This window comes from Euprymna scolopes, chromosome 2 (assembly GCF_053919585.1).
Source record: "Euprymna scolopes isolate OS-2025 chromosome 2, ASM5391958v1, whole genome shotgun sequence".
Lineage (NCBI taxonomy): Eukaryota > Metazoa > Mollusca > Cephalopoda > Sepiida > Sepiolidae > Euprymna > Euprymna scolopes.
In genome coordinates, this window is record NC_136483.1 from 100,932,273 (window position 1) to 100,957,684 (window position 25,412).

Consider the following 25,412-nt stretch of genomic DNA (forward strand, 5'->3'; position numbering starts at 1 on the left):
GTGATATTTCAGATCTGTACATAAAAAATTTGTTGAATATATAGGTTGAGAATTGTTCTGTGTCGCTCTCTCTCACACACACACGCATTCTCACTTTTATAGATATAATAGATAGATTACTCTAGATATATTTCCATATGTCTGAATACCCTATATACAAATTTTCAAATCTGTAGATAAAAAAATTTGTTGAGTATATAGGTTGAAAATTGTTCTATCTCTCTCTCTCACACACACATTCTCAATTTTAGAGATATAATAGATAGATTATGCTAGATATATTTCCATATGTCTGAATACCCTATATACAAATTTTCTAATCTGTAGATCAAATATTTGTTGAATATATAGGTTGAAAATTGTTCTTACTCTCTCTCTCTCTCTCTCTGGCTACCTCACACACACATTCTAACTTTTATAGATATAATAGATAGATTATCCTAGATATATTTCCATATGTGTGAATACCCTATATACAAATTTTCTAATTTGTAGATAAAAAATTTGTAGAGTGCATAGGTTGAGAATTGTTCTCTCTATCTCTCACACACACACATTCTAACTTTTAAAGATATAATAGATTATGCTAGATATATTTCGATATTTCTGAATACCCTATATATAAAAATTTGTTGAATGTATAGGTTGAGAACTGTTCTCTCTCTCTCTCTCTCTCTCTCGCTCACACACACACATTCTCACTTTTATAGATATAATAGAAAGATTATCCTAGATATATTTCTATTTGTATGAATACTCTATATACAAATTTTAAAATCTGTAGATAAAGAATTTGTTGAGTATATGGGTTGAGAATTGTTCTCTCTCTCTCTCTCTCTCTCTCTCACACACACACACACACATTCTCACTTTTATAGATATAATAGATTATGCTAGATATATTTCCATATGTCTGAATACCCTATATACAAATTTTCAAATCTGTAGATAAAAAATTTGTTGAGTATATAGGTTGAGAATTGTTCTCTCTCTCTCTATCACACACATTCTCACTTTTATAGATATAATAGACAGATTATGCCAGATATATTAAAATATGTCTGAATGCCCAATATACAAATTTTGAAATCTGTAGATAAAAAATTTGTTGTATACATAGGTTGACAATTGTCCTCTCTCTCACACACACACACATTCTCACTTTTATACATATAAGAGATAGATTATGCTAGATATATTTCTATATGTCTGAACACCCTATATACAAATGTTCAAATCTGTGGATAAAAAATTTGTTGAATGTATAGGTTGAGAATTTTTATCTCTCTCTTTTTCTCTCTCTCTCTCTCTCGCTATCTCACACACACGCATTCTCACTTTTATAGATAAAATAGATAGATTATGCTAGATATATTTCCATATGTCTGAATACCCTATATACAAAGTTTCAAATCTGTAGATAAAAAATTTGTTGAATATATAGGTTTAGAATTGTTCTCTCTCTCTCTCACACACACATTCTAACTTTTGTAGTTATAATAGATAGATTATGCTAGATATATTTCCATATGTCTGAATACCCTATATACAAATTTTCTAAACTGTAGGTAAAAAATTTGTTGAGTATGTAGGTTAAGAATTGTTCTCTCTCTCTCTCACACACACACACACACACACAAGTTCTCACTTTTATAGATATAATAGATAGATTATGCTAGATATATTTCTATATGTCTGCCTACCCTATATACAAATTTCCAAATCTGTGCCCAAAAATGTGTGGAATATATAGGTTGAGAATTGTTCTCTCTCTCTCTCTCTCACACATATTCTCACTTTTATAGGTTATATAGGTTGAGAATTTTTTGCTCTTTCCATCACTCACATTCACACTTTTATAGATATAATACATAGATTATGCCAGATATATTTACATATGTCTGAATACCCAATATACACATTTTCAAATCTGTAGATAAAAAATTAGTTGAATATATAGGTTGAGAATTGTTCTCTCTCTCTCTCTCTTTCTCTCTCTCTCACACACACATTCTCACTTTTATAGATATAATAGATAGATTATGCTAGATATATTTCCATACGTCTGAATACCCTATATCCAAATTTTCTAATATGTAGATAAAAAATTTGTTGAATATATAGGGTGAGAATTTTCCTTCCTCTCTTTCTCTCTCTCTCTTTCTCACACACACACAAGCTGAAAATTGTTCTCTCTCTCTCTCTGACTCTCTCTCTCTCTCACACACACACACATGGTCATTTTATAGATATAATAGATAGGTTATGCTAGATATATTTCTATATGTCTGAATACCCTATATACAAATTTTTAAATCTGTAGATAAAAAATTTGTTGAGTATATAGGTTGAGAATTGTTCTTTCTCTCTCTCTCACACACACATTCTCACTTTTATAGATATAATAGATTATGCTAGATATATTTCCAAATGTCTGAATACCCTATATACAAATTTTCAAATCTGTAAAGATAGAATTTGTTGAATATATAGGTTGAGAATTGTTCTCTCTCTCTCTCTTTCACACACATTCTCACTTTTATAGATATAATAGATAGATTATGCTAGATATATTTCCTTATGTCTGAATACCCTATATACAAATTATCAAATCTGTAGATACAAAATTTGTTGAGTATATAGGTTGAGAATTGTTCTCTCTCTCTCTCTCACTCACTCACTCACTCACTCACACACACACACACACACATTCTACCTTTTATAGATATAATAGATTATGCTAGATATATTTCCATATGTCTGAATACCCTGTATACAAATTTTCAGATCTGTACATAAAAATTAGTTGAATATATAGGTTGAGAATTGTTCTCTCTCTCTCTCTTCTCTCTCTCTCTTTCACACACATTCTCACTTTTCTAGATATAATAGATAGATTATGCTAGATATATTTCCATATGTCTGAATACCCTATATACAAATTTTATAATCGGTAGATAAAAAATTTGTTGAATATATAGGGTGAGAATTGTACTTACTCTCTCTCTCTCTCTCTCTCTCTCACGCACACATTCTCACTTTTATGGATATAATAGATAGATTATGCTGGATATATTTCCATATGTCTGAATACCCTATATACAAATGGTCAAATCTGTAGATAACAAATTTATTGAATAGATAGGTTGAGAATTGTTCTCTCTCTCTCTCGCAACTTTACACACACAACCACACGCAAACATTCTGACTTTTATAGATATAATAGATCGATTATGCTAGATATATTTCCATATGTCTGAATACCCAATATACAAATTTTCAAATCTGTAGGTAAAAAATTTGTTGAATATATAGGTTGAGAATTGTTCTCTCTCTCTCACACACTCACATTCTCACTTTTATAGATATAATGTATAGATTATGCTAGATATATTTCTATATGTCTGAATACCCTATATACAAAGTTTAAAATCCGTAGATAAAAATACGTTGAGTATATAGGTTGAGAATTGTTCTCTCTCTCTCTTACGCACACACACACACACACACACATTTTCACTTTTATAGATATAATAGATAGATTATGCTAGATATATTTCCATATGTCTGAATACCCTATATACAAATTTTCAAATCTGTAGATAAAAAATGTATTGAATATATAGGTTGAGAATTGTTGTCTCTCTCTCTCTCTCTCTCTCTCTCTCTCTCTGGCTACCTCACACACACACACATTTTCACTTTTATAGATATAATAGATAGATTATGCTAGATATATTTCCATATGTCTGAATACCCTATATACAAACTTTCAAATCTGTAGATAAAAAATTTGTTGAGTATATAGGTTGAGAATTGTTCTCTCTCTCTCACACGAAACTGTGTGCTCGGCTTCTTCCCCCCCTTCCCACCCCAAATGCTTGGGAAACTGTGCACTGTTTTTGTTGGTTTTCAAGCTGCCTCTTCCCCCCCCACACACACACAGTTTAACAGTAGTAGGAGGTCAAGAGAAAGAGGGTGAGAGAGAGAGAAGAGTAAGTTGGTGAGAGAGAGAGAAAAGAGAAAGAGGGTGTTGGTTTTATATTTTTATTATCGTCTAATATTTTGAAAGCTGAATTTCTAATAAAATGTGCATCTATAGGAGATAATGCCTGGGAATGTGTTCCCCCCCCACAGTTTAACAGTGGTGTGACGTCAAGAGAAAGAGGGTGAGAGAGAGGGAAGAGTAAGTGGGTGAGAGAGAGAAAGAGAGAGAAAAAAAAAGAAAGACGGTGTTGGTTTTGTGAAAAAAGTTGTTATTTACAATTGTTCGCATTCTTGGCCTTTTGGTCAAGATCAAAGTGTAGTATCTGTTCTTCAGATGCTGCACTTCTATTTCTTGTTCTCTTTCGGTGGAGGAGAAATCCTCCACGACTGAGACAATTTTTATTTTTGTACCTTTTCTCCACGTTAAAAAACGACCCTGGTGTCTAACTCTGTCCCGTGGGGAGGCATAGTAAATAGGTACAATTGTTCGCCATTAGTGGATGTTGACGTCACGTCACGTGACATGACTAAGCGTTTTTTTTTTTTAGTATGAATAACATTTTTTGTTTTAATTATAAAGTCTACACTTAATTTTATAGAAAATGATGTATATATAATAGAAAAAAAAAATTACTGGTTTTGTTGGATTCAAGTGGATCCCCCCCTCCAGTTTAAGAGATAGCAGGTCACGTGGTAATATACAAAATGGCTAGCGTAAATATAAAGATCGGTTTTTTTATCGACGAATATTTTGAAAGCTGAATTTTTTTTTATTCCTGTACATTTTTTCCTGATATTTTTCGTTAAAACTCTTGTATAAATACTATTTTTAACCAGTTAAATACGTTGGAGACATTGTCATGGAGTTTAATAATCTCTAGAACAAAGCAGAGTTTTTATTTTGGTGTAACATATGTGTTTACAGTGAACCTTAACTTTTAATAAACAGATTGGTATGCAATGACATAGGCTAAGAATCTTTAAAATATATATAAATTGGAAAAATGTGTGAACAAATGAAAAAAAAATGATCCGCTCCACTTGATGACATCAAGCACAGTAATATTTTAGTGAAGAAAATATGAAATTGATGTTCAGTGATTAGTTTGGATGAATGAGAAAATGTAATTGTTTGATGCATAAAAATAACTCAGTTGCTGTATTTGATATTAAGCAGCAAAATATAGTGATTTGAATATTTGGGAAAACATCAAACCAGATTATGTAAAAAGAAAAAAAAAAGATGAAATTAGAAAATATATATTTTATGTTTATGAGTTCTGCCAATCAAAATTTTGTGGCAGAAATTGGGTGATTACCATGCAATTTTATTTTGGTAAAATTCTTAAATTATTAGAATGTTTATTATAATTTCTAATTAGTGACTTGTTATAATCAAAATCCGCCCTAAAGAGTGTCCTTTCTTTTATTAGGTATCAGAGTAGGTATCAAGATTTCTACTTCTATACAAATGTGATATTTCAGATCTGTACATAAAAAATTTGTTGAATATATAGGTTGAGAATTGTTCTGTGTCGCTCTCTCTCACACACACACGCATTCTCACTTTTATAGATATAATAGATAGATTACTCTAGATATATTTCCATATGTCTGAATACCCTATATACAAATTTTCAAATCTGTAGATAAAAAAATTTGTTGAGTATATAGGTTGAAAATTGTTCTCTCTCTCTCTCTCACACACACATTCTCAATTTTAGAGATATAATAGATAGATTATGCTAGATATATTTCCATATGTCTGAATACCCTATATACAAATTTTCTAATCTGTAGATCAAATATTTGTTGAATATATAGGTTGAAAATTGTTCTTACTCTCTCTCTCTCTCTCTCTGGCTACCTCACACACACATTCTAACTTTTATAGATATAATAGATAGATTATCCTAGATATATTTCCATATGTGTGAATACCCTATATACAAATTTTCTAATTTGTAGATAAAAAATTTGTAGAGTGCATAGGTTGAGAATTGTTCTCTCTATCTCTCACACACACACATTCTAACTTTTAAAGATATAATAGATTATGCTAGATATATTTCGATATTTCTGAATACCCTATATATAAAAATTTGTTGAATGTATAGGTTGAGAACTGTTCTCTCTCTCTCTCTCTCTCTCTCTCTCTCTCGCTCACACACACACATTCTCACTTTTATAGATATAATAGAAAGATTATCCTAGATATATTTCTATTTGTATGAATACTCTATATACAAATTTTAAAATCTGTAGATAAAGAATTTGTTGAGTATATGGGTTGAGAATTGTTCTCTCTCTCTCTCTCTCTCTCACACACACACACACATTCTCACTTTTATAGATATAATAGATTATGCTAGATATATTTCCATATGTCTGAATACCCTATATACAAATTTTCAAATCTGTAGATAAAAAATTTGTTGAGTATATAGGTTGAGAATTGTTCTCTCTCTCTCTATCACACACATTCTCACTTTTATAGATATAATAGACAGATTATGCCAGATATATTAAAATATGTCTGAATGCCCAATATACAAATTTTGAAATCTGTAGATAAAAAATTTGTTGTATACATAGGTTGACAATTGTCCTCTCTCTCACACACACACACATTCTCACTTTTATACATATAAGAGATAGATTATGCTAGATATATTTCTATATGTCTGAACACCCTATATACAAATGTTCAAATCTGTGGATAAAAAATTTGTTGAATGTATAGGTTGAGAATTTTTATCTCTCTCTTTTTCTCTCTCTCTCTCTCTCGCTATCTCACACACACGCATTCTCACTTTTATAGATAAAATAGATAGATTATGCTAGATATATTTCCATATGTCTGAATACCCTATATACAAAGTTTCAAATCTGTAGATAAAAAATTTGTTGAATATATAGGTTTAGAATTGTTCTCTCTCTCTCTCACACACACATTCTAACTTTTGTAGTTATAATAGATAGATTATGCTAGATATATTTCCATATGTCTGAATACCCTATATACAAATTTTCTAAACTGTAGGTAAAAAATTTGTTGAGTATGTAGGTTAAGAATTGTTCTCTCTCTCTCTCACACACACACACACACACACAAGTTCTCACTTTTATAGATATAATAGATAGATTATGCTAGATATATTTCTATATGTCTGCCTACCCTATATACAAATTTCCAAATCTGTGCCCAAAAATGTGTGGAATATATAGGTTGAGAATTGTTCTCTCTCTCTCTCACACATATTCTCACTTTTATAGGTTATATAGGTTGAGAATTTTTTGCTCTTTCCATCACTCACATTCACACTTTTATAGATATAATACATAGATTATGCCAGATATATTTACATATGTCTGAATACCCAATATACACATTTTCAAATCTGTAGATAAAAAATTAGTTGAATATATAGGTTGAGAATTGTTCTCTCTCTCTCTCTCTTTCTCTCTCTCTCACACACACATTCTCACTTTTATAGATATAATAGATAGATTATGCTAGATATATTTCCATACGTCTGAATACCCTATATCCAAATTTTCTAATATGTAGATAAAAAATTTGTTGAATATATAGGGTGAGAATTTTCCTTCCTCTCTTTCTCTCTCTCTCTTTCTCACACACACACAAGCTGAAAATTGTTCTCTCTCTCTCTCTGACTCTCTCTCTCTCACACACACACACACATGGTCATTTTATAGATATAATAGATAGGTTATGCTAGATATATTTCTATATGTCTGAATACCCTATATACAAATTTTTAAATCTGTAGATAAAAAATTTGTTGAGTATATAGGTTGAGAATTGTTCTTTCTCTCTCTCTCACACACACATTCTCACTTTTATAGATATAATAGATTATGCTAGATATATTTCCAAATGTCTGAATACCCTATATACAAATTTTAAAATCTGTAAAGATAGAATTTGTTGAATATATAGGTTGAGAATTGTTCTCTCTCTCTCTCTTTCACACACATTCTCACTTTTATAGATATAATAGATAGATTATGCTAGATATATTTCCTTATGTCTGAATACCCTATATACAAATTATCAAATCTGTAGATACAAAATTTGTTGAGTATATAGGTTGAGAATTGTTCTCTCTCTCTCTCTCACTCACTCACTCACTCACTCACACACACACACACACACATTCTACCTTTTATAGATATAATAGATTATGCTAGATATATTTCCATATGTCTGAATACCCTGTATACAAATTTTCAGATCTGTACATAAAAATTAGTTGAATATATAGGTTGAGAATTGTTCTCTCTCTCTCTCTTCTCTCTCTCTCTTTCACACACATTCTCACTTTTCTAGATATAATAGATAGATTATGCTAGATATATTTCCATATGTCTGAATACCCTATATACAAATTTTATAATCGGTAGATAAAAAATTTGTTGAATATATAGGGTGAGAATTGTACTTACTCTCTCTCTCTCTCTCTCTCACGCACACATTCTCACTTTTATGGATATAATAGATAGATTATGCTGGATATATTTCCATATGTCTGAATACCCTATATACAAATGGTCAAATCTGTAGATAACAAATTTATTGAATAGATAGGTTGAGAATTGTTCTCTCTCTCTCTCTCGCAACCTTACACACACAACCACACGCAAACATTCTGACTTTTATAGATATAATAGATCGATTATGCTAGATATATTTCCATATGTCTGAATACCCAATATACAAATTTTCAAATCTGTAGGTAAAAAATTTGTTGAATATATAGGTTGAGAATTGTTCTCTCTCTCTCACACACTCACATTCTCACTTTTATAGATATAATGTATAGATTATGCTAGATATATTTCTATATGTCTGAATACCCTATATACAAAGTTTAAAATCCGTAGATAAAAATACGTTGAGTATATAGGTTGAGAATTGTTCTCTCTCTCTCTTACGCACACACACACACACACACACACACACACATTTTCACTTTTATAGATATAATAGATAGATTATGCTAGATATATTTCCATATGTCTGAATACCCTATATACAAATTTTCAAATCTGTAGATAAAAAATGTATTGAATATATAGGTTGAGAATTGTTGTCTCTCTCTCTCTCTCTCTCTCTCTCTCTGGCTACCTCACACACACACACATTTTCACTTTTATAGATATAATAGATAGATTATGCTAGATATATTTCCATATGTCTGAATACCCTATATACAAACTTTCAAATCTGTAGATAAAAAATTTGTTGAGTATATAGGTTGAGAATTGTTCTCTCTCTCTCACACGAAACTGTGTGCTCGGCTTCTTCCCCCCCTTCCCACCCCAAATGCTTGGGAAACTGTGCACTGTTTTTGTTGGTTTTCAAGCTGCCTCTTCCCCCCCCCCCACACACACACACAGTTTAACAGTAGTAGGAGGTCAAGAGAAAGAGGGTGAGAGAGAGAGAAGAGTAAGTTGGTGAGAGAGAGAGAAAAGAGAAAGAGGGTGTTGGTTTTATATTTTTATTATCGTCTAATATTTTGAAAGCTGAATTTCTAATAAAATGTGCATCTATAGGAGATAATGCCTGGGAATGTGTTCCCCCCCCCACAGTTTAACAGTGGTGTGACGTCAAGAGAAAGAGGGTGAGAGAGAGGGAAGAGTAAGTGGGTGAGAGAGAGAAAGAGAGAGAAAAAAAAAGAAAGACGGTGTTGGTTTTGTGAAAAAAGTTGTTATTTACAATTGTTCGCATTCTTGGCCTTTTGGTCAAGATCAAAGTGTAGTATCTGTTCTTCAGATGCTGCACTTCTATTTCTTGTTCTCTTTCGGTGGAGGAGAAATCCTCCACGACTGAGACAATTTTTATTTTTGTACCTTTTCTCCACGTTAAAAAACGACCCTGGTGTCTAACTCTGTCCCGTGGGGAGGCATAGTAAATAGGTACAATTGTTCGCCATTAGTGGATGTTGACGTCACGTCACGTGACATGACTAAGCGTTTTTTTTTTTTAGTATGAATAACATTTTTTGTTTTAATTATAAAGTCTACACTTAATTTTATAGAAAATGATGTATATATAATAGAAAAAAAAAATTACTGGTTTTGTTGGATTCAAGTGGATCCCCCCCCCTCCAGTTTAAGAGATAGCAGGTCACGTGGTAATATACAAAATGGCTAGCGTAAATATAAAGATCGGTTTTTTTATCGACGAATATTTTGAAAGCTGAATTTTTTTTTATTCCTGTACATTTTTTCCTGATATTTTTCGTTAAAACTCTTGTATAAATACTATTTTTAACCAGTTAAATACGTTGGAGACATTGTCATGGAGTTTAATAATCTCTAGAACAAAGCAGAAGAGAAATTACAAAAGTATCGGTAAAACAAAGTGTTTGTTTACATTTGTTCGCCATTACTGGATGTTGACGTCACGTCACGTGACATGACTAAGCGTTTTTGGATTATGTAATATTAACATTAAAATGACAGGTTTTTTTGGGGGCCCCCCTAGGAGAGAAATGATCAGTTCACCCCCTTTTAATGGTCCGTTTGGTGTGGAATTTCGATATTTGTCATGCGGGTGATCAAGGTTCAATATGATACATAATTTGTCAACTTTGGTTGTGTCTGTCAAAAGTTTGAGCTGACGTCACGTCACGTGACACGTATTGAATAACGTTAAAATGACAGGTTTAAATTAAGAATTGTTCTCTCTCTCTCTCTCTACCTCACACACACCCACACACACAAACATTCTGACTTTTATAGATATAATAGATAGATTATGCTAGATATATTCCATATGTCTGAATACCCTATATACAAATTTTCTAATCTGTAGATAAAAAATTTGTTGAATATTTTCAACCCTTATCCTCGAGTGGCGTCTGGGCCTTGATAAGTAGTAATGCGTATTTAGCAAAATATAAATATATATATATATAACAAATTTACTGAATTTCCATTACTAACGATTACTGTATTGTCCAATTGACTACTGCGCTTTTCAACCCTTATCCTCGGGTGGCCTCTGGGCCTTATTGTCCAATTGACTACTGTGGACTTTTTAACTCTTATGCTCGAGTGGCCTCTGGGCCTTGATAAGTGGAAATGACCAAGTAACAAAAAATAGGTATATAACAAATTTACTGAATTTCCATTACTAACGATTACTATATTGTCCAATTGACTACTGTGCACTTTTCAATCCTTATCCTCGAGTGGCCTCTGGGCCTTGATAAATGGTAATGCGTATGTAACAAAATATACATATATATAACAAATTTACTGAATTTCCATTACTAACGATTACTATATTGTCCAATTGACTACTGCACTTTTAAACGCTTATCCTCGAGTGGCCTCTGGGCCTTGATAAGTGGTAATACCATCGAGTGGCCTCTGGGCCTTAATAAGTGGTTGTGCCTAAGTAACAAAAAATAGGTATATTACAAATATCCCGCATTTCCATTACAACCGACTACTACGGTGCACTTTTCAATCCTTATCCTCGAGTGGCCTGTGGGCTTTGATAAGTGGTAATGCGTATTTAACAAAATATTAATATATATATAACAAATTTACTGAATTTCCATTACTAACAATTACTATATTTTGTCCAATTGACTACTGCACTTTTCAACACTTATCCTCTAGTGGCCTCTGGGCCTTGATAAGTGGTAATGCCTATCTAAACAAAATATAAATATATATATAACAAATTTCCCGACTTTCCATTACTAACGATTACTATGTTGTCCAATTAACTACTGCCATTTTCAACCCTTATCCTCGGGTGGCCTCTGGGCCTTATTGTCCAATTGACTACTGTGCACATTTAACTCTTATCCTCGAGATGTATCTGGGCCTTGATAAGTGGAAATGCCTAAGTAACAAAAAAATAGATATATAACAAATTTCCCAAATTTGACTACTGTGCACTTTTCAACTCTTATCCTCGAGTGGCCTCTGGGCCTTGATAAGTGGTCATATATATTTTTTACAAAATAAAAAAAAAGGTTGGAGTCGCTGAATAACTCATCCTCCCGTTAAAGCGGTTCCATCCTCTTTCCCCAATTTGACTACTGTGCACTTTTCAACTCTCGTCCTCGAGTGGACTATGGGCCTTGATAAGTGGTAATACATATTTTATGAAAAATATATATATATATATATATATATATATATATATATATAACAAAATAGGTTGGAGTTGCTGAATAACTCATCCTCCTGTTAAAGCGGTTCCATCCTCTTTCCCAAATTTGACTACTGTGGACTTTTTAACTCTCATCCTCGAGTGGCCTATGGGCCTTGATAAGTGGTAATACATATTTTTTTATAAATATATATATATATATACCAAAACAGGTGTGAGTCGCTGAATAATTCATCCTTCTATTAAAGCGATTAAATCCTCTTTCCCAAATTTGACTACTGTGCACTTTTAAACTCTCATCCTCGTGTGGCCTATGGGCCTTGATAAGTGGTAATATATAGTTTGTACAAAATATATATATATATATATATATATATATATATATATATAACAAAATAGGTTGGAGTCGCTGAATCACTCATCCTCCCGTTAAAGCGGTTCCATCCTCTTTCCCGAATTTGACTAATGTGCACTTTTCAACTCTTATCCTCGAGTAGCCTATGGGCCTTGATAAGTGGTAATATATTTTTGTTATAAATATATATATATATATATATATATATATATAAAAAATAGGTTGGAGTCGCTGAATAACTCATCCTCCCGTTAAAGCGGTTCCATCCTCTTTCCCGAATTTTACTACTATGCACTTTTCAACTCTCATCCTCGAGTGGCCTATTGTCCTTGATAAGTGGTAATATATATTTTTTAATAAAAGTATATATATATATATATATATAAAAAAATAGGTTGGAGTTGCTGAATAACTCATCCTCCCGTTAAAGCGGTTCCATCCTCTTTACCGTATTTTTTATACAGTGCACTATTCAACTCTCATCCTCGAGTGGCCTATTGTCCTTGATAAGTGGTAATATATATTTTTTAATAAATATAGATATAAATATATATATAAAAAAACAGGTTGGAGTCGCTGAATAACTCATCCTCCCGTGAAAGCGGTTCCATCCTCTTTCCCGAATTTGACTACTGTGCACTTTTCAACTCTAATCCTCGAGTGTCCTATGGGCCTTGATAAGTAGTAATATATATTTTGTACAAAAATATATACATACATATATATAACAAAATAGGTTGGAGTCACTGAATAATTCATCCTCCTCTTAAAGCGGTTCCATCATCTTTGCCGAATTTGACTACTGTGCACTTTTAAACTCTCATCCTCGTGTGGCCTATGGGCCTTGATAAGTGGTAATATATATTTAAAAATAAATATAGATATAAATATATATATACCAAAATAGGTTGGAGTCGCTGAATAACTCATCCTCCCGTTAAAGCGGTTCCATCCTCTTTCCCAGATTTGACTGCTGTGCACTTTTCAACTCTAATCCTCGAGTGTCCTATGGGCCTTGATAAGTAGTAATATATATTTTTTACAAAAATATATACATACATATATGTAACAAAATAGGTTGGAGTCACTGAATAATTCATCCTCCTCTTAAAGCGGTTCCGTCATCTTTGCCGAATTTGACTAATGTGCACTTTTAAACTTTCATCCTCGAGTGGCCTATAGGCCTTGATAAGTGGTAATAGTTTGTACAATAGTTTGTACAATATATATATCTATATATATATATTACAAAATAGGTAAGAGAGAGAGAAGAGGGTGAGAGAGAGAGAAGAGAAAGAGGTAGAGAGAGAAGAGGGTGAGAGAGAGCAGAGAAGAGGGTGAGAGAGAGCAGAGAAAGAGGGTGAGAGAGAAAGAGGGTGAGAGAAGTGAAAGAGGTAGAGAGAGAAGAGGGTAAGAGAGAAAGAGGGTGAGAGAGAGAAGAGGGTGAGAGAGAGAGAGGTAGTGAGAGAGAGAGATAAGAGAAAGAGGTAGAGAGAGAGAGAAGAGGGTAAGACAGAGAGAGAGAGGGGTAGTGAGAGAGAGAGATAAGAGAAAGAGGTAGAGAGAGAGAGAGAAGAGGGTGAGGGAGAAAGAAGAGGGTGAGAGAGAGCAGAGGGAGAGAGAGAGAAGAGAAATAGGTAGAGAGAGAGAGATGAAGGTGAGAGAGAGCAGGGAAAGAGGGTGATAGAGAAGAGAAAGAGGTAGAGAGAGAGAGAGAAGGGTGAGAGAGAGCAGAAAAAGAGGGTGAGAGAGAGAGAAAGAGGGTCAGAGAGAGAGAGAAGAGAAAAAGGTGTACACAGAGAGTGAGAGAGAGAAGAGGGTAAGAGAGAGAGAGAAGAGGTTGAGAGAGAGAGAGAGATAAGAGAAAGAGGTAGAGAGAGAGAAGCGGGTGAGAGAGAGAAGAGGGTGCGAGAGAGAAGAGAAAGAGGTAGAGAGAGAGAAGCGGGTGAGAGAGAGAGAAGAGGGTGCGAGAGAGAAGAGAAAAAGGTAGAGAGAGAGAAGAGGGTGAGAGAGAGAGAAAGAGGATGAGAGAGAGAAGAGAAAGAGAGAGAGAGAAGAGGGTGATAGAGAAAGAGAGTGAGAGAGAGAAGAGAAAGAGAGAGAGAGAGAGAAAGAGGGTGAGAGAAGAGGGTAAATGTGCATCTTTTTTTATAGTAGGTAATGCTTGGGAGACTGTGCACATTGCCTCCTCCCCCCTCCCCCCTATAAACGCGGTTCCATTCATAAGAAAACAAACTCGTATAAAAGTAATTTTCGTGTATTTAAGCGGCCTTATACTGATAGCCACCCCTCCCCCTTCCAGTTTAACAGAGTTAGGAGGTAAAAACAAAATGGCTAAAGCCTTGTTTACATGGTAAACTATAGCAAAGAGCATAGTCATCTTTCTTCGCCGGTAAAAAACTTCAAGCAAAAATAAAAACATTTTCCCTACGTCAATTTTTATGTAATTTTGGGATTCTTCTTTTTGAAGTGCGATAAATCCGTTGGTAATAACGGTTCGACTCTTAAACTAATATTTAACTGTGTTATAGTATCAATGATACTCCTCGCAGGCAGCTTTAATGTACGTCAGAGGCTCAGCGTAGCCGACATTTTACTGAGCTGACGTCACGTCACGTGACAGCTAATGAATAATGTTAAAATGACAGGTTTTTTGGGGGGCCCCCCTGGGAGAAAAATGATCAGTTAACCCCCTTCTAGTTGTCCGTTTGACGTGAAATTTCGATATTTGTCATCCGGGTGATCAAGGTGCAATATGCTACCTAATTTGTCAACTTTGGTTGTGTCTGTCAAAAGTTTTAGCGTTACAAACAAACATACATACATACATACATACACACCGATTTTTGCCTTTTATATATATAGATGTCCTACAAAAAGGCATTATTTAGCCATAATTTTTTTTTTTTTCTTTTAAAGAAAACTAAAACTACTTGTTTAACTAACATGAATTTTTAGTGTAAAATATATTTTTCCTTTACAGGTACATACACCATAACGATTTTTTTCTTTATTTATGTTTTTTCAAGATTGGGATCAGTATTGTCTTGCACCCCCCCCCCCACCCCTCAAAAAAAAAAGTGTACTCCCACTTCAACTAATTTGTTTCCATAGTAAATTCTCTTAAATCCAGATACTTCCCATTTTGATATGATTATATGGAGCTTTGCACTAATTCTAGTGAAACTTTGTATTCGATTTTCTTCCTTAAAAGACGTCGCAGCTAATCTTTTGACCAACATAGTTTGTTAGTGTTTAGCACATACAGTAATGCATATTTGCAGTTTTTTTGTTTTTTTAAAAAGGCCAAAATTGCTCGTAAATATTTATTTAAATGTTTTTGTTTCAGTTGTTTGGTATGTAATACAGCTGAAGAAAACATAGCCAGATCTTCTCCAGAGAAACCTCCCATTGGTAAGCTACTTCTCAGTTTCCTTACTAAGTTTTTTTTTTTTTTTTTTAATTTACTTTATTTTTTTTGTTTTGACTTTTTAAAAATTTGTTGACTTTTTAAGATGTGCTAACTTTTTTTTCAGGGTTTGTCCATTTTAAAAAATTTTTTTTTTAGGGTTTGTTTAGATTTTTTTTTTTTATAAGGTTTGTCTAGATTTTTTTTTTATAAGGTTTGTCGACTGTTTTTTATTTTTTATTTTAGGATTTGGTTTTCTTTTTTTAGATTTGTCGACTTTGAGAATAAAGATTGAACTTTGGAAAAAGCAAAAAGAAAATAAGTTGAATACAGCATATAATTTATTTGAATTATTATTTGAGAATTACTTTTAAATTTCTTGCATAAAAAAAACTTTTCTTTTCATCTTTTTCATTTTTCTTTTCCATCTAGCAGATAGTCAGTGGCAGACTTTAAGAGGAGAGTTCATTGGTGTCAATGCAGTTACAATGACTTGTCGGTGTGCAATGAGCCCCGAGGGTGTATCCCCAACTTGTCACCTCGGGGATGGATGCACGGATCTTATTCTTGTTAAGCGGTGTTCTCGTATAAATTATCTGCGACATTTGTTAAGCTGCAGGGATCGTCGTTCGGATCAGGTAAGTAGCAGTGATTTTTTTTCTTTCTTCTCTTCATGGTTAAATATTTTAGATTTAAATTTGGAAATTGTGTTGTAAATATACCCAAATTTGGTCGATATTGAATTATTTTACTTACACTCCCTCTCTTCCCCCCCCCCCAAAGAAAAAAAAAAACGAAGCATGTTGCCACTTGGAACATCCTATTTAAGATTGTCTAATGGAGAACAATAATGAGTTGAGCAGCGACATGTTTGTTCACATTACATTTAAACTTCTGCAAGTTAGTACAATCAGGAAAGCCAGAAATGAGGAAGGAATTCCAAAGTCCAGCAGTTCGAGATTAGAAACTATTTGAGTAGAAGGTTTTCTGGTACCCAGGAACCCCAACGGTGAAAGGGTGGGATTTTGCTGCTTGTTGGGTTAGTTGGAAGAACGTACATCAAAGAATTAAGTGCTATAAGTTCATCAACATATTAAAGTACTTGTAAAACACGCACAGGGATTCAACATTGCAGTGATGGGACAGAGGTTGAAGTTCGGCTGGTAGTGCAAGACCTATTATTCACAGATCTAAAGGTGACAACTATACTCCATGCATGGGTGAATGGGTAACATTGTAAAGATATTATACTCTTTTGTGCAAGTAATTTTCTAGCATGATAGCGGGAGCCCACCTTCTTTGCAGCAACCTTGACAATGTCTACAATGTATTTGTTCCAATTCATGTTCTATGTAAATGTTAAACTGGGGAGTTTGAACGATGAGCTCTCAGGGAGGGTGTTTTTTTGCGATGGCAATTGTTGGTTGAGAAGGTTTTTTATTAAAGGAAAGAAGCTTAGTCTTAGTAGCATTAAATGTTACCATTCGTTTATGATCCATTCTGAATTCACAATATCAAACCTCCATCAATACACTCTCTTGCATCAAATAGTCATAATTTAAAATAAAAAAAAAATGTCACATAAAATCTGTTTCAGGTAAAATATTCGTTTATCTAAATGATGTCTCCTTTCAGTTCGACTTTGACTTTGTTCAAGTCTATCGTGTCAGGGAGTTCCAATTCCGTCCCCTCGAAGAAGAATTTGAGTTTGAAACGGGTGAGGTCAATTGTCGGCAACATCTCTTCCGCTCTGGTTCTCGTTCGTCTCAAAACAGTGTATGGAACTGTGATGGGGAGGTCATCGGAACTCCTGCAGTCCATGTCAAGTAAGAAGAGAAACGCTCATTTTCTTTTTTCTTTTTTTTTTGTTTTATTATCTTAATTCTTTTTATTTTTCATTCCTTTTTCTTTCCTTTTTTTTGTTTTTTTTTTACATATTAATTTATTTTCTTTTTTGCTTTTTCTATCTCTCTCTCCTTTTCTGCCCGCCTTCCTCTCATTTTTCCGCCAGCCTCCCTCTCGTTTTTCCGCCCGTCTCTCTCATTCAGAAAGTTGTTTAATGTCAGTTAAGTGTTTTTAATTGGATTTTTTTTAACAAAACTGTTTAATGTTAAGAATTCTTTTTTTTTTTTTTTTTTAAACAATTACAAATATTTCAATTAAACAAGACACATGTTTTATTTATGCAACTTATTTTTTTATTTATTTTATTCTTGTTCCAGAGTTCACTGTCAGTTGGTGAAAATTTTTGCACGTGGCATCGAGAGACTAGACAGAGAGCACAGCGGATGCATTCCATGCCGAGACCTAGACAAATGAATAACAACAACAACAACAGGCACCACCATCACCGCCGCCTCCTGAAACACTTGTAGACAAAATATTGTCAAAGATAATCAGACCTGGGATTCCATTTAGATTTGGCTGTGACCCTCCCCTTCTTTTCTTCCCCCTTCCCCCCTAACTTTTTACTAAAAACAATTGATTAAAAAACAGGTAAATGGTCATTGTTTCAATTGTTCAGAATGGACGGTCTGTTCTATTCGATGATCATGAGGAAGCCATTTCCCTTAATTTTTATTTTTATTTTATGAAACATCATGAATTTTTGGTATCCTTTAGTGAAAAGTTGCAGTTTAAGATAACGAACAAAGGTGAATGCCATTAGTAAATGGAGCAAAACTGTGATAGAAGTTATCCTCACAACTATTATTACTACTACTACAATCATGACTACTGGTATTATTACAACTGCTACTACTACCTTTTTTTTTTTTTTTTGCTTCTCGTTCTGTTATCTCTACTAGTAATACTATTCTGAAGAAATTGTTGGTAATGTGTAAATACAGCTGCCTAGAAAGAAAATGGCCGCTGGATCCTTAGAATACATTCAAATTCTTGTAAATGATATTTATGACTATGATTTCATGCAGACTGAAGGATTTACAACTTGTTATGAAGCTGTCTGAAAATTTTGAAGTGATTGAATGGATTGCCAAGCGTTAATTAATGGCCAATTCTTGGCGCTATGAAATATGTAATGTACCATGCTTTTTGAACCATTATTCAGTCAGTTGATGGTTGGAGATGGAAATTTTCAAAAGAAAAATTCTGTCCTTCAATACAGAAAACTATTTTGTTGAGCATAGCAAACTTTTCTTATGAACAATTATCTTTATATGTGGAGTAAGGATTTCTTTCAGTTTTTTTACATAGAACTCAGCGGCCATTTTATTTCTAGGCCGCTGAAGTTACTTGAATTTTTCAATGAAAATGGTGGGCTTCTACCCCCCAAATCTAATAAACCCAAAGCAAATCTCTTTATTTTATCGACTGCAGACTGTTTATTTGCAAAATATATGTGAAAGGAATTAATCTACAAATGGTTTAAATACAATGTTAAATACTTTAAAATATTAAGAACCTTAGATGCAAAACTTTACCAAAATAAATGAAGTTTGTATTAAATAATCCAAAAGGGTTGTTATGCCTTAAAACAAACAAATCAATCTTATTACAACCAGTCACCCTTCTCTTAGTAATAATATCACTACTATCCCCCTCTCTCTGTTGTTACTACTATCGCCACCACCACCACTCTCTCTTTCTACTACTCTATACCACCATTACTGTCACAATTTTTAAAAACTACTGACATAGATTTTTTTAAATTAATTTTTTAATCTGCCAGTTGTGGTTATCATTAAATGATTTCATGAGCCAATCCTCCCTGTTCCCATGTTCCTTGAAAGCTAACAGCACCTAAAAGAGCTAAGAATTTATGGAACCTATAACATGTAACAAAATTAAACAGAAAATTAAGAGATTAAAAAAAAAAAAAAAAAAATTAACTTTTTTAATTATAAAGGAAAAATACCACACTCATTATTGTGAACTATTTTAACCTAAAATAAAACTGATTGACTTAAATGATCTTAAAAAGAAAAAAAAAAAGGAGGGGGGATTCATTAAATTTATTTATGTTAAAGTTGTCAAAAGAAAGGTATGAACCTCTCATCCTCTCCCTCCTCTGGATATTAAGCACTTCATTTTCACTTATTTGCAATACATATTGTGTTTCTACTACCCTTACTATTAATTAGTTAACACTAGTTTTATCATTTTAACTACTACTACAATTATTAACCATGCTCTTATTACTAGCTCCAACACTTATCACTCTTATCACCAGGTGGAGAGAGGGGAGTGGCCAAATAGATATTGTCACAGACTATGGAATAAGCTACGTTGAGTTTATTACCATTTAACTTCCTCTTTTCTTTCTTTTTATAATTTTATTTACTTTTCAAAACAGATGATTGGTTCTTGCTGCTTTATGACGATAATTTAGAAATCGTCCCACCCCCACCAATCCAATAACAAAATCAACAATGACCACTTCCGGTATTGAAAAAAAAAGGACCAGATAAAATGTTTCCAAAAGAATTAAGTCTATTTTGTCCGTCATTGAACGACCAAATAATGACCTATTATAAATATAGAACAATATACCGAGAACAATTTGGGGTAGAAGAGAGGGCAGAGGGGATCTGTTTATTGTTATTTCTTTTATTGTTATTTTATATAATGTATGTGTGCGCAATATATATATGTATATATTAAATTCCCCCCCAAAACAGTTTGTCATGATAAACAACTGATGATCCCTACAATAATAAGATTAATGCAGTGATTGCAAGAGATTGACTTACAAGCAAAGGAGTTCAATACTAATTTTTTTTTTTTTTTTTTTTTTTTCCATAAAGTTTCAAAGGTTACAAAACTTCCGAGACTATATAAAAGCGAGTATGGATTAAATCCGACAAAATGTTGAGAAAAATAAATGTAAATATAGATAAGGCAAATAAAAATAATTTAAAATTTGGATGACTTTTTTTTTTCTTTTTTTTTTTTTTAATAAAAAAAACTTCAATAAAAAGAACTAAATATTCATCCAGAAATCTTTGGTCCTTTGTATTTGGTGATTATCTACATTTCGATTGTTTTTCTCAACACACACACACACACAAAAAAAAAAGGAGGTTTGTATTACTGTACACACAGATTCGAAAAAGTTGTCAAAAGACATATATAACAAATAAATGTTATCAAAGGCAAGATAAGTTACTTTTCTACCTAACTGGATATGTTTTCAGCGTTTTTATTTAATGTAACATGTTTATTCAGCTCGAAAAACATACCGTTTACCGATGTATTGGAAAATTCAAAATGGCGCCCGACTCTCTCTTTAACACGGTAAGTTTGGGAAAAGGTGCTATAAATATAAATCTAGACAAAATACTGTTAGAAACTCGTGCAATATATATTACCGTGACATAGGTTGACATATATTCGGTGGTTTTTTTAATAGTATTTTGTCTAGTTTATTATTTCTAACACCTTTTCCCGAACTTACCGTGTTAAAGAGAAAGTCGGGCGCCATTTTGAATTTTCCAATACATCGGTAAACAAAGTATGTTTTTCGAGCTGAATAAACATGTTACATTGAATAAAAACACAAAAAATATATCCAGTTTGGTAGAAAAGTAACTTATCTTGCTTTTGATAACATTTATTTGTTATATATTTTTTTTTGACAACTTTTTCAAATCTGTGTATAGTAATACAAACCTGAAGAAGGTTTGCTCAACACACACACACACATATATATATGAATACGGTTTTAATAAAATCCAACAAAATGTAGTGCTGAAATGAAAAAAGTGTCCATACAAAAACTAACTTGCATAATGAGATTGTAATATTTTATCTTTTAAAAGAATTCTTCTTCAGAAATGAACAACGTTTTTTGTTTTTTTTTTGTTTTTTTTTTAAGTTTCTTCACAATTGGAAACTTAGACATGAGGAATAAAAGTGAAAATTTTTTGGAAATGAAAGAAAAAATATGAATACATATGAAGAGGAGCATGTTGCTTCAAATTTCTTTCTTTTTTATTTTTCTTATTTAGTATCTATAAAAACAGATCAAAAAGGAAAGGAGCAAACAGCATATCCACATTTTCACTTATAAATCTTTAAAAAAAAAAAATAACATCTTTCGCTCGTTTCTGAAGAAGTTTTTAATAATAAACACAAAATATTCAAGCTATGATTAGCTTGTTTTCCTATGTCCGTTTTTATCATTTTATCTCTACATAACGAATACATGAGGAGGTGAAACGCTGATTAATTCAAATCGGTTTTAACTTTTTTATTCCATAAGAACATAAGGTGTTTATCCAGACTTCCCCTTGTATTAAAGAAACAAAAATAAAGAAAAATCTGAATGACATAATACCATTATGAAAAGAAAATATCGTACACAAAAAAAAAAAAAAGCACGTAAGTTAAGTAATTTCAAGTAAGAAAATCAAATCTTCTGGTTAAACAAAACTGATAATATCGCAATGTTATCTTGAAAACAAGGGAAATAACTCCAAATTATTCAAACTTGTGAAATTTTAGAAAGCCATTCTTAACATGGAGACATTAGCAAAACTCAAATTCGCGTGAAAATGATTTGATTTAAAAAAATAAAATTACTTTATCAATTTACATGATTTTTGGAGTACAATATTTTCTTTATTTATATCAGATTTTTCTTTGTTTTTGTTTTTCAGTATAGGGGAATTCTGGACCAGCATAAAAATATTTTATTCAATTGATTTTTTTTTTTTTTTTTTTTAGATGTAAGATTTTTTAAAAAATGTAAGATTTTTTAAAAAAAAATGTAAGATTTAAAAAAATTAAAAAAAAAAAAAAATTTTTAAATTAAAAAAAAAAAATTTTAAATTAAAAAATTAAAAAAAAAAAAAATTTAAAAAAATGTAAGATTTAAAAAAAAAAAAATTACAACATGTAAGATTTTTTAAAAAAATCTTACATGTTGTAATTTATAATCAAAATATGAAAATTGCTGCCAAAACCCAAAAAACTACAAGGCTAGATAGGCTGTCCTAAAAGAGTTTGCTGCAGTTTTGTCAGCGATGTCTGTTATTTGCTTAAACAAAATTTAATTATTTTGAATCTTCAAGTTATAGATATATGTAATACAAACTTTACAAACATTCAGAAAGGGTTCATATTGAAGAGTAAATTCTTCCAACTGTCATGAGAATAACTACAGATAAAACACTCACACACATGTTTGTGTATATTGCTATTTAGTTGCTTCCCCACAAGAGCAATGTGTGGCACAAGGCCGTTTTTAATGTAGGGGAAACCAGCCCTCCCCCCCCCCCCAAAAAAAAAGGGGCACTCTGGAAGTAGGCAAAAATAAAAATTGTCTTAGTCAATATAGCGAAAACTTTTGCACTTGTACAGTTTAATTAAGACATTAAAAAATGAAAATATTGAAAAAATGTTATATTGTACACATCCGTTATGGAATGAAGTTCTCCTAAAAAAAAAATTTCACTTAATTTCATCAAGTAGTTTTTTTACAGCGAATAAACAATTTTTGATACCGAGCAAAAGGTTCGATTTTTAGGAAGAAAAGCTACTAATAAAGATGTGGAGGGAGTTTCAGCGCTTTACATAGTTATCTCCCTGTGGCATGTTAAAAAATTTCCATAATGGCTGACTTCAACGCGCTCTCATAAAAACGTGTTTTTCCACTAAAAAAAAAAAAACTACTTGATCAAATTAAATGAAATTTTCTTTTTTTTTTTTTTTTTTTTTTTTTTCTTTTGAGATCTTCAGTCCAAAGCAAATACATACAATATAACCTTTTTTGATGTTTTCATTTTTTAATGTCTTGATTAAACTGTACAAGTACCAAAACTTTTCTATAATAAGGACAAATTAACGTAAATATAGGATCAGAACAGATACTACACTGTGGTCTTAGCCTGTATATTTTTCTATTTGTGTACACTAATCTGTTATTTAAAATCAGCTGTTTATCAACATATATATATATATATATATATATATATATATATATATATAAAAAATAGATTCCAAAGTGCAAGATTTTATTCATCTTACCAATTTTTTTTCAAAACGATAACTCTGATAGATTTACAGATCTGGTTGATGCAAAAGGGAACAATCGATATGTGTATGTCGATACTGGATATTTACTCTGTAGACCACACACACACACACACACACACACACACACACAAGTTGTTGGATTTTAGAATTCAGACCCAAATAGCATCACATCTCAAAACATTGATATTTGATTCTGCTTAAGGATTTTGTGTTCCAGATTGGAATATTACTCTTGAATAATGATTGAAATAATGAAGGGACATAAATTTTTATTGCTTAAAATAATGACTTATCAACCATCTCTTCTCTACGTTGATAACATTTTGTGACCATTTGTTTTTGTACATGCGCTTCTCGCCTATACATGATTTACATATTATTTCACTTTGTTCCTTGGCCTTTTTAATTTATTTTACCTTTAATCTAAATTTATTTAAATGTGCAAACAATGAATCCTGGACCATGTCGATTCGGCACAACTAGTGTGTATATATTATATGAATGAAAAAATGCTTATTCAATTACATTTCACCTTTTATTTATATTGATCCTTTATGAAGCTCGGTGTAACTACAGAACATATACAGATAAATGACAAAAGGTCTATATTCCAAATTACAAGATGTTGTCCATTTTACCATTTATTTCTTTAAGCGTGTTAAAATGGATTGAACATTTTAACACGCTTAAAGGAATAAACAGTAAGGTGTACAACATCTTGTAATTTGGAATACAGACCTTTTGTCATTTTTTATGTATACATTAGTGTTGGGATGAGGAATTGAAAAGATTTTAGCCTCATTTCCGATTCCAAAAATGATTCTTTGAAAAAAAATTTTCTGGGCACTAAAAAATGAAATCAACATGTATTAGAAAGTTATTCATTTACAACATAAAATTAAGGCCTAAAGACTGTAGGTGAGAAATCTCATTCGTAGGTGTAGCATTAACTCTCAAATCTAATTTATTTTTTATTACTGAACTATGGAAAGCAAAGTAAATATTGTAGAGTTGCCCATTATTTAATCACATTTATTTTCACACCTATTTGATAAATGTCTATTTGACACCCGCTTAGAGAGTTCAGTTTAATATTCAACTATCTAAACAGCTATACAAGTTTTATTTTACTTTTTGGCACCACTCTAACCTTTCCATCGGCTGATGACGATGTTGGTCCCAGTTAAAAAATATAGATGAAAATTTAACATATATGTAATAGTGATGGGACGATTCTAATATTATTCCAATTCTTTATAAATCTCTAAATATATGACTATAGTTATTTTTTTCACAATTACTGTAAAAACACGTTATATGTAAAAATATATTTGTGAGAATGATCTATTGATTTTAGTTAAAAATCAATAGATATTCATCATGTTATCAATTACTATCAGCAGAAAAGTTCGCTTTATAAAAAAAAAAAAAAAGCAAAATGAAAGAATCGTTTTTTTGGCATTGGAAAATAGGCACAATTTTTTCCGATACCTATTTTGATA

General features: G+C 32.0%; 1 protein-coding gene and 2 pseudogenes across 2 annotated transcripts in view; all 3 read left to right on the plus strand.

Annotated features, from left to right (window-relative positions):
* LOC145293360 (ceramide kinase-like) overlaps positions 1-19,924 on the plus strand; it is a 125,971-nt gene extending 106,047 nt beyond the window's left edge. The window contains exons 9-12 of one of the 2 annotated variants that reach the window (XM_080140000.1): positions 15,853-15,917; positions 16,345-16,550; positions 17,548-17,738; positions 18,135-19,236. In XM_080140000.1, the coding sequence (XP_079996126.1) occupies positions 15,853-15,917; positions 16,345-16,550; positions 17,548-17,738; positions 18,135-18,231 (559 nt within the window). In that variant the 3' untranslated portion in view covers positions 18,232-19,236. Of the gene's footprint in view, positions 1-15,852; positions 15,918-16,344; positions 16,551-17,547; positions 17,739-18,134 lie in introns of both variants that reach the window. The other variant, XM_080140004.1, reaches the window with a different exon arrangement.
* LOC145242805 (U2 spliceosomal RNA) lies at positions 4,270-4,403 on the plus strand (annotated as a pseudogene).
* Positions 9,736-9,869, plus strand: LOC145242811 (U2 spliceosomal RNA; annotated as a pseudogene).
* Positions 19,925-25,412: the final 5,488 nt, after the last annotated feature.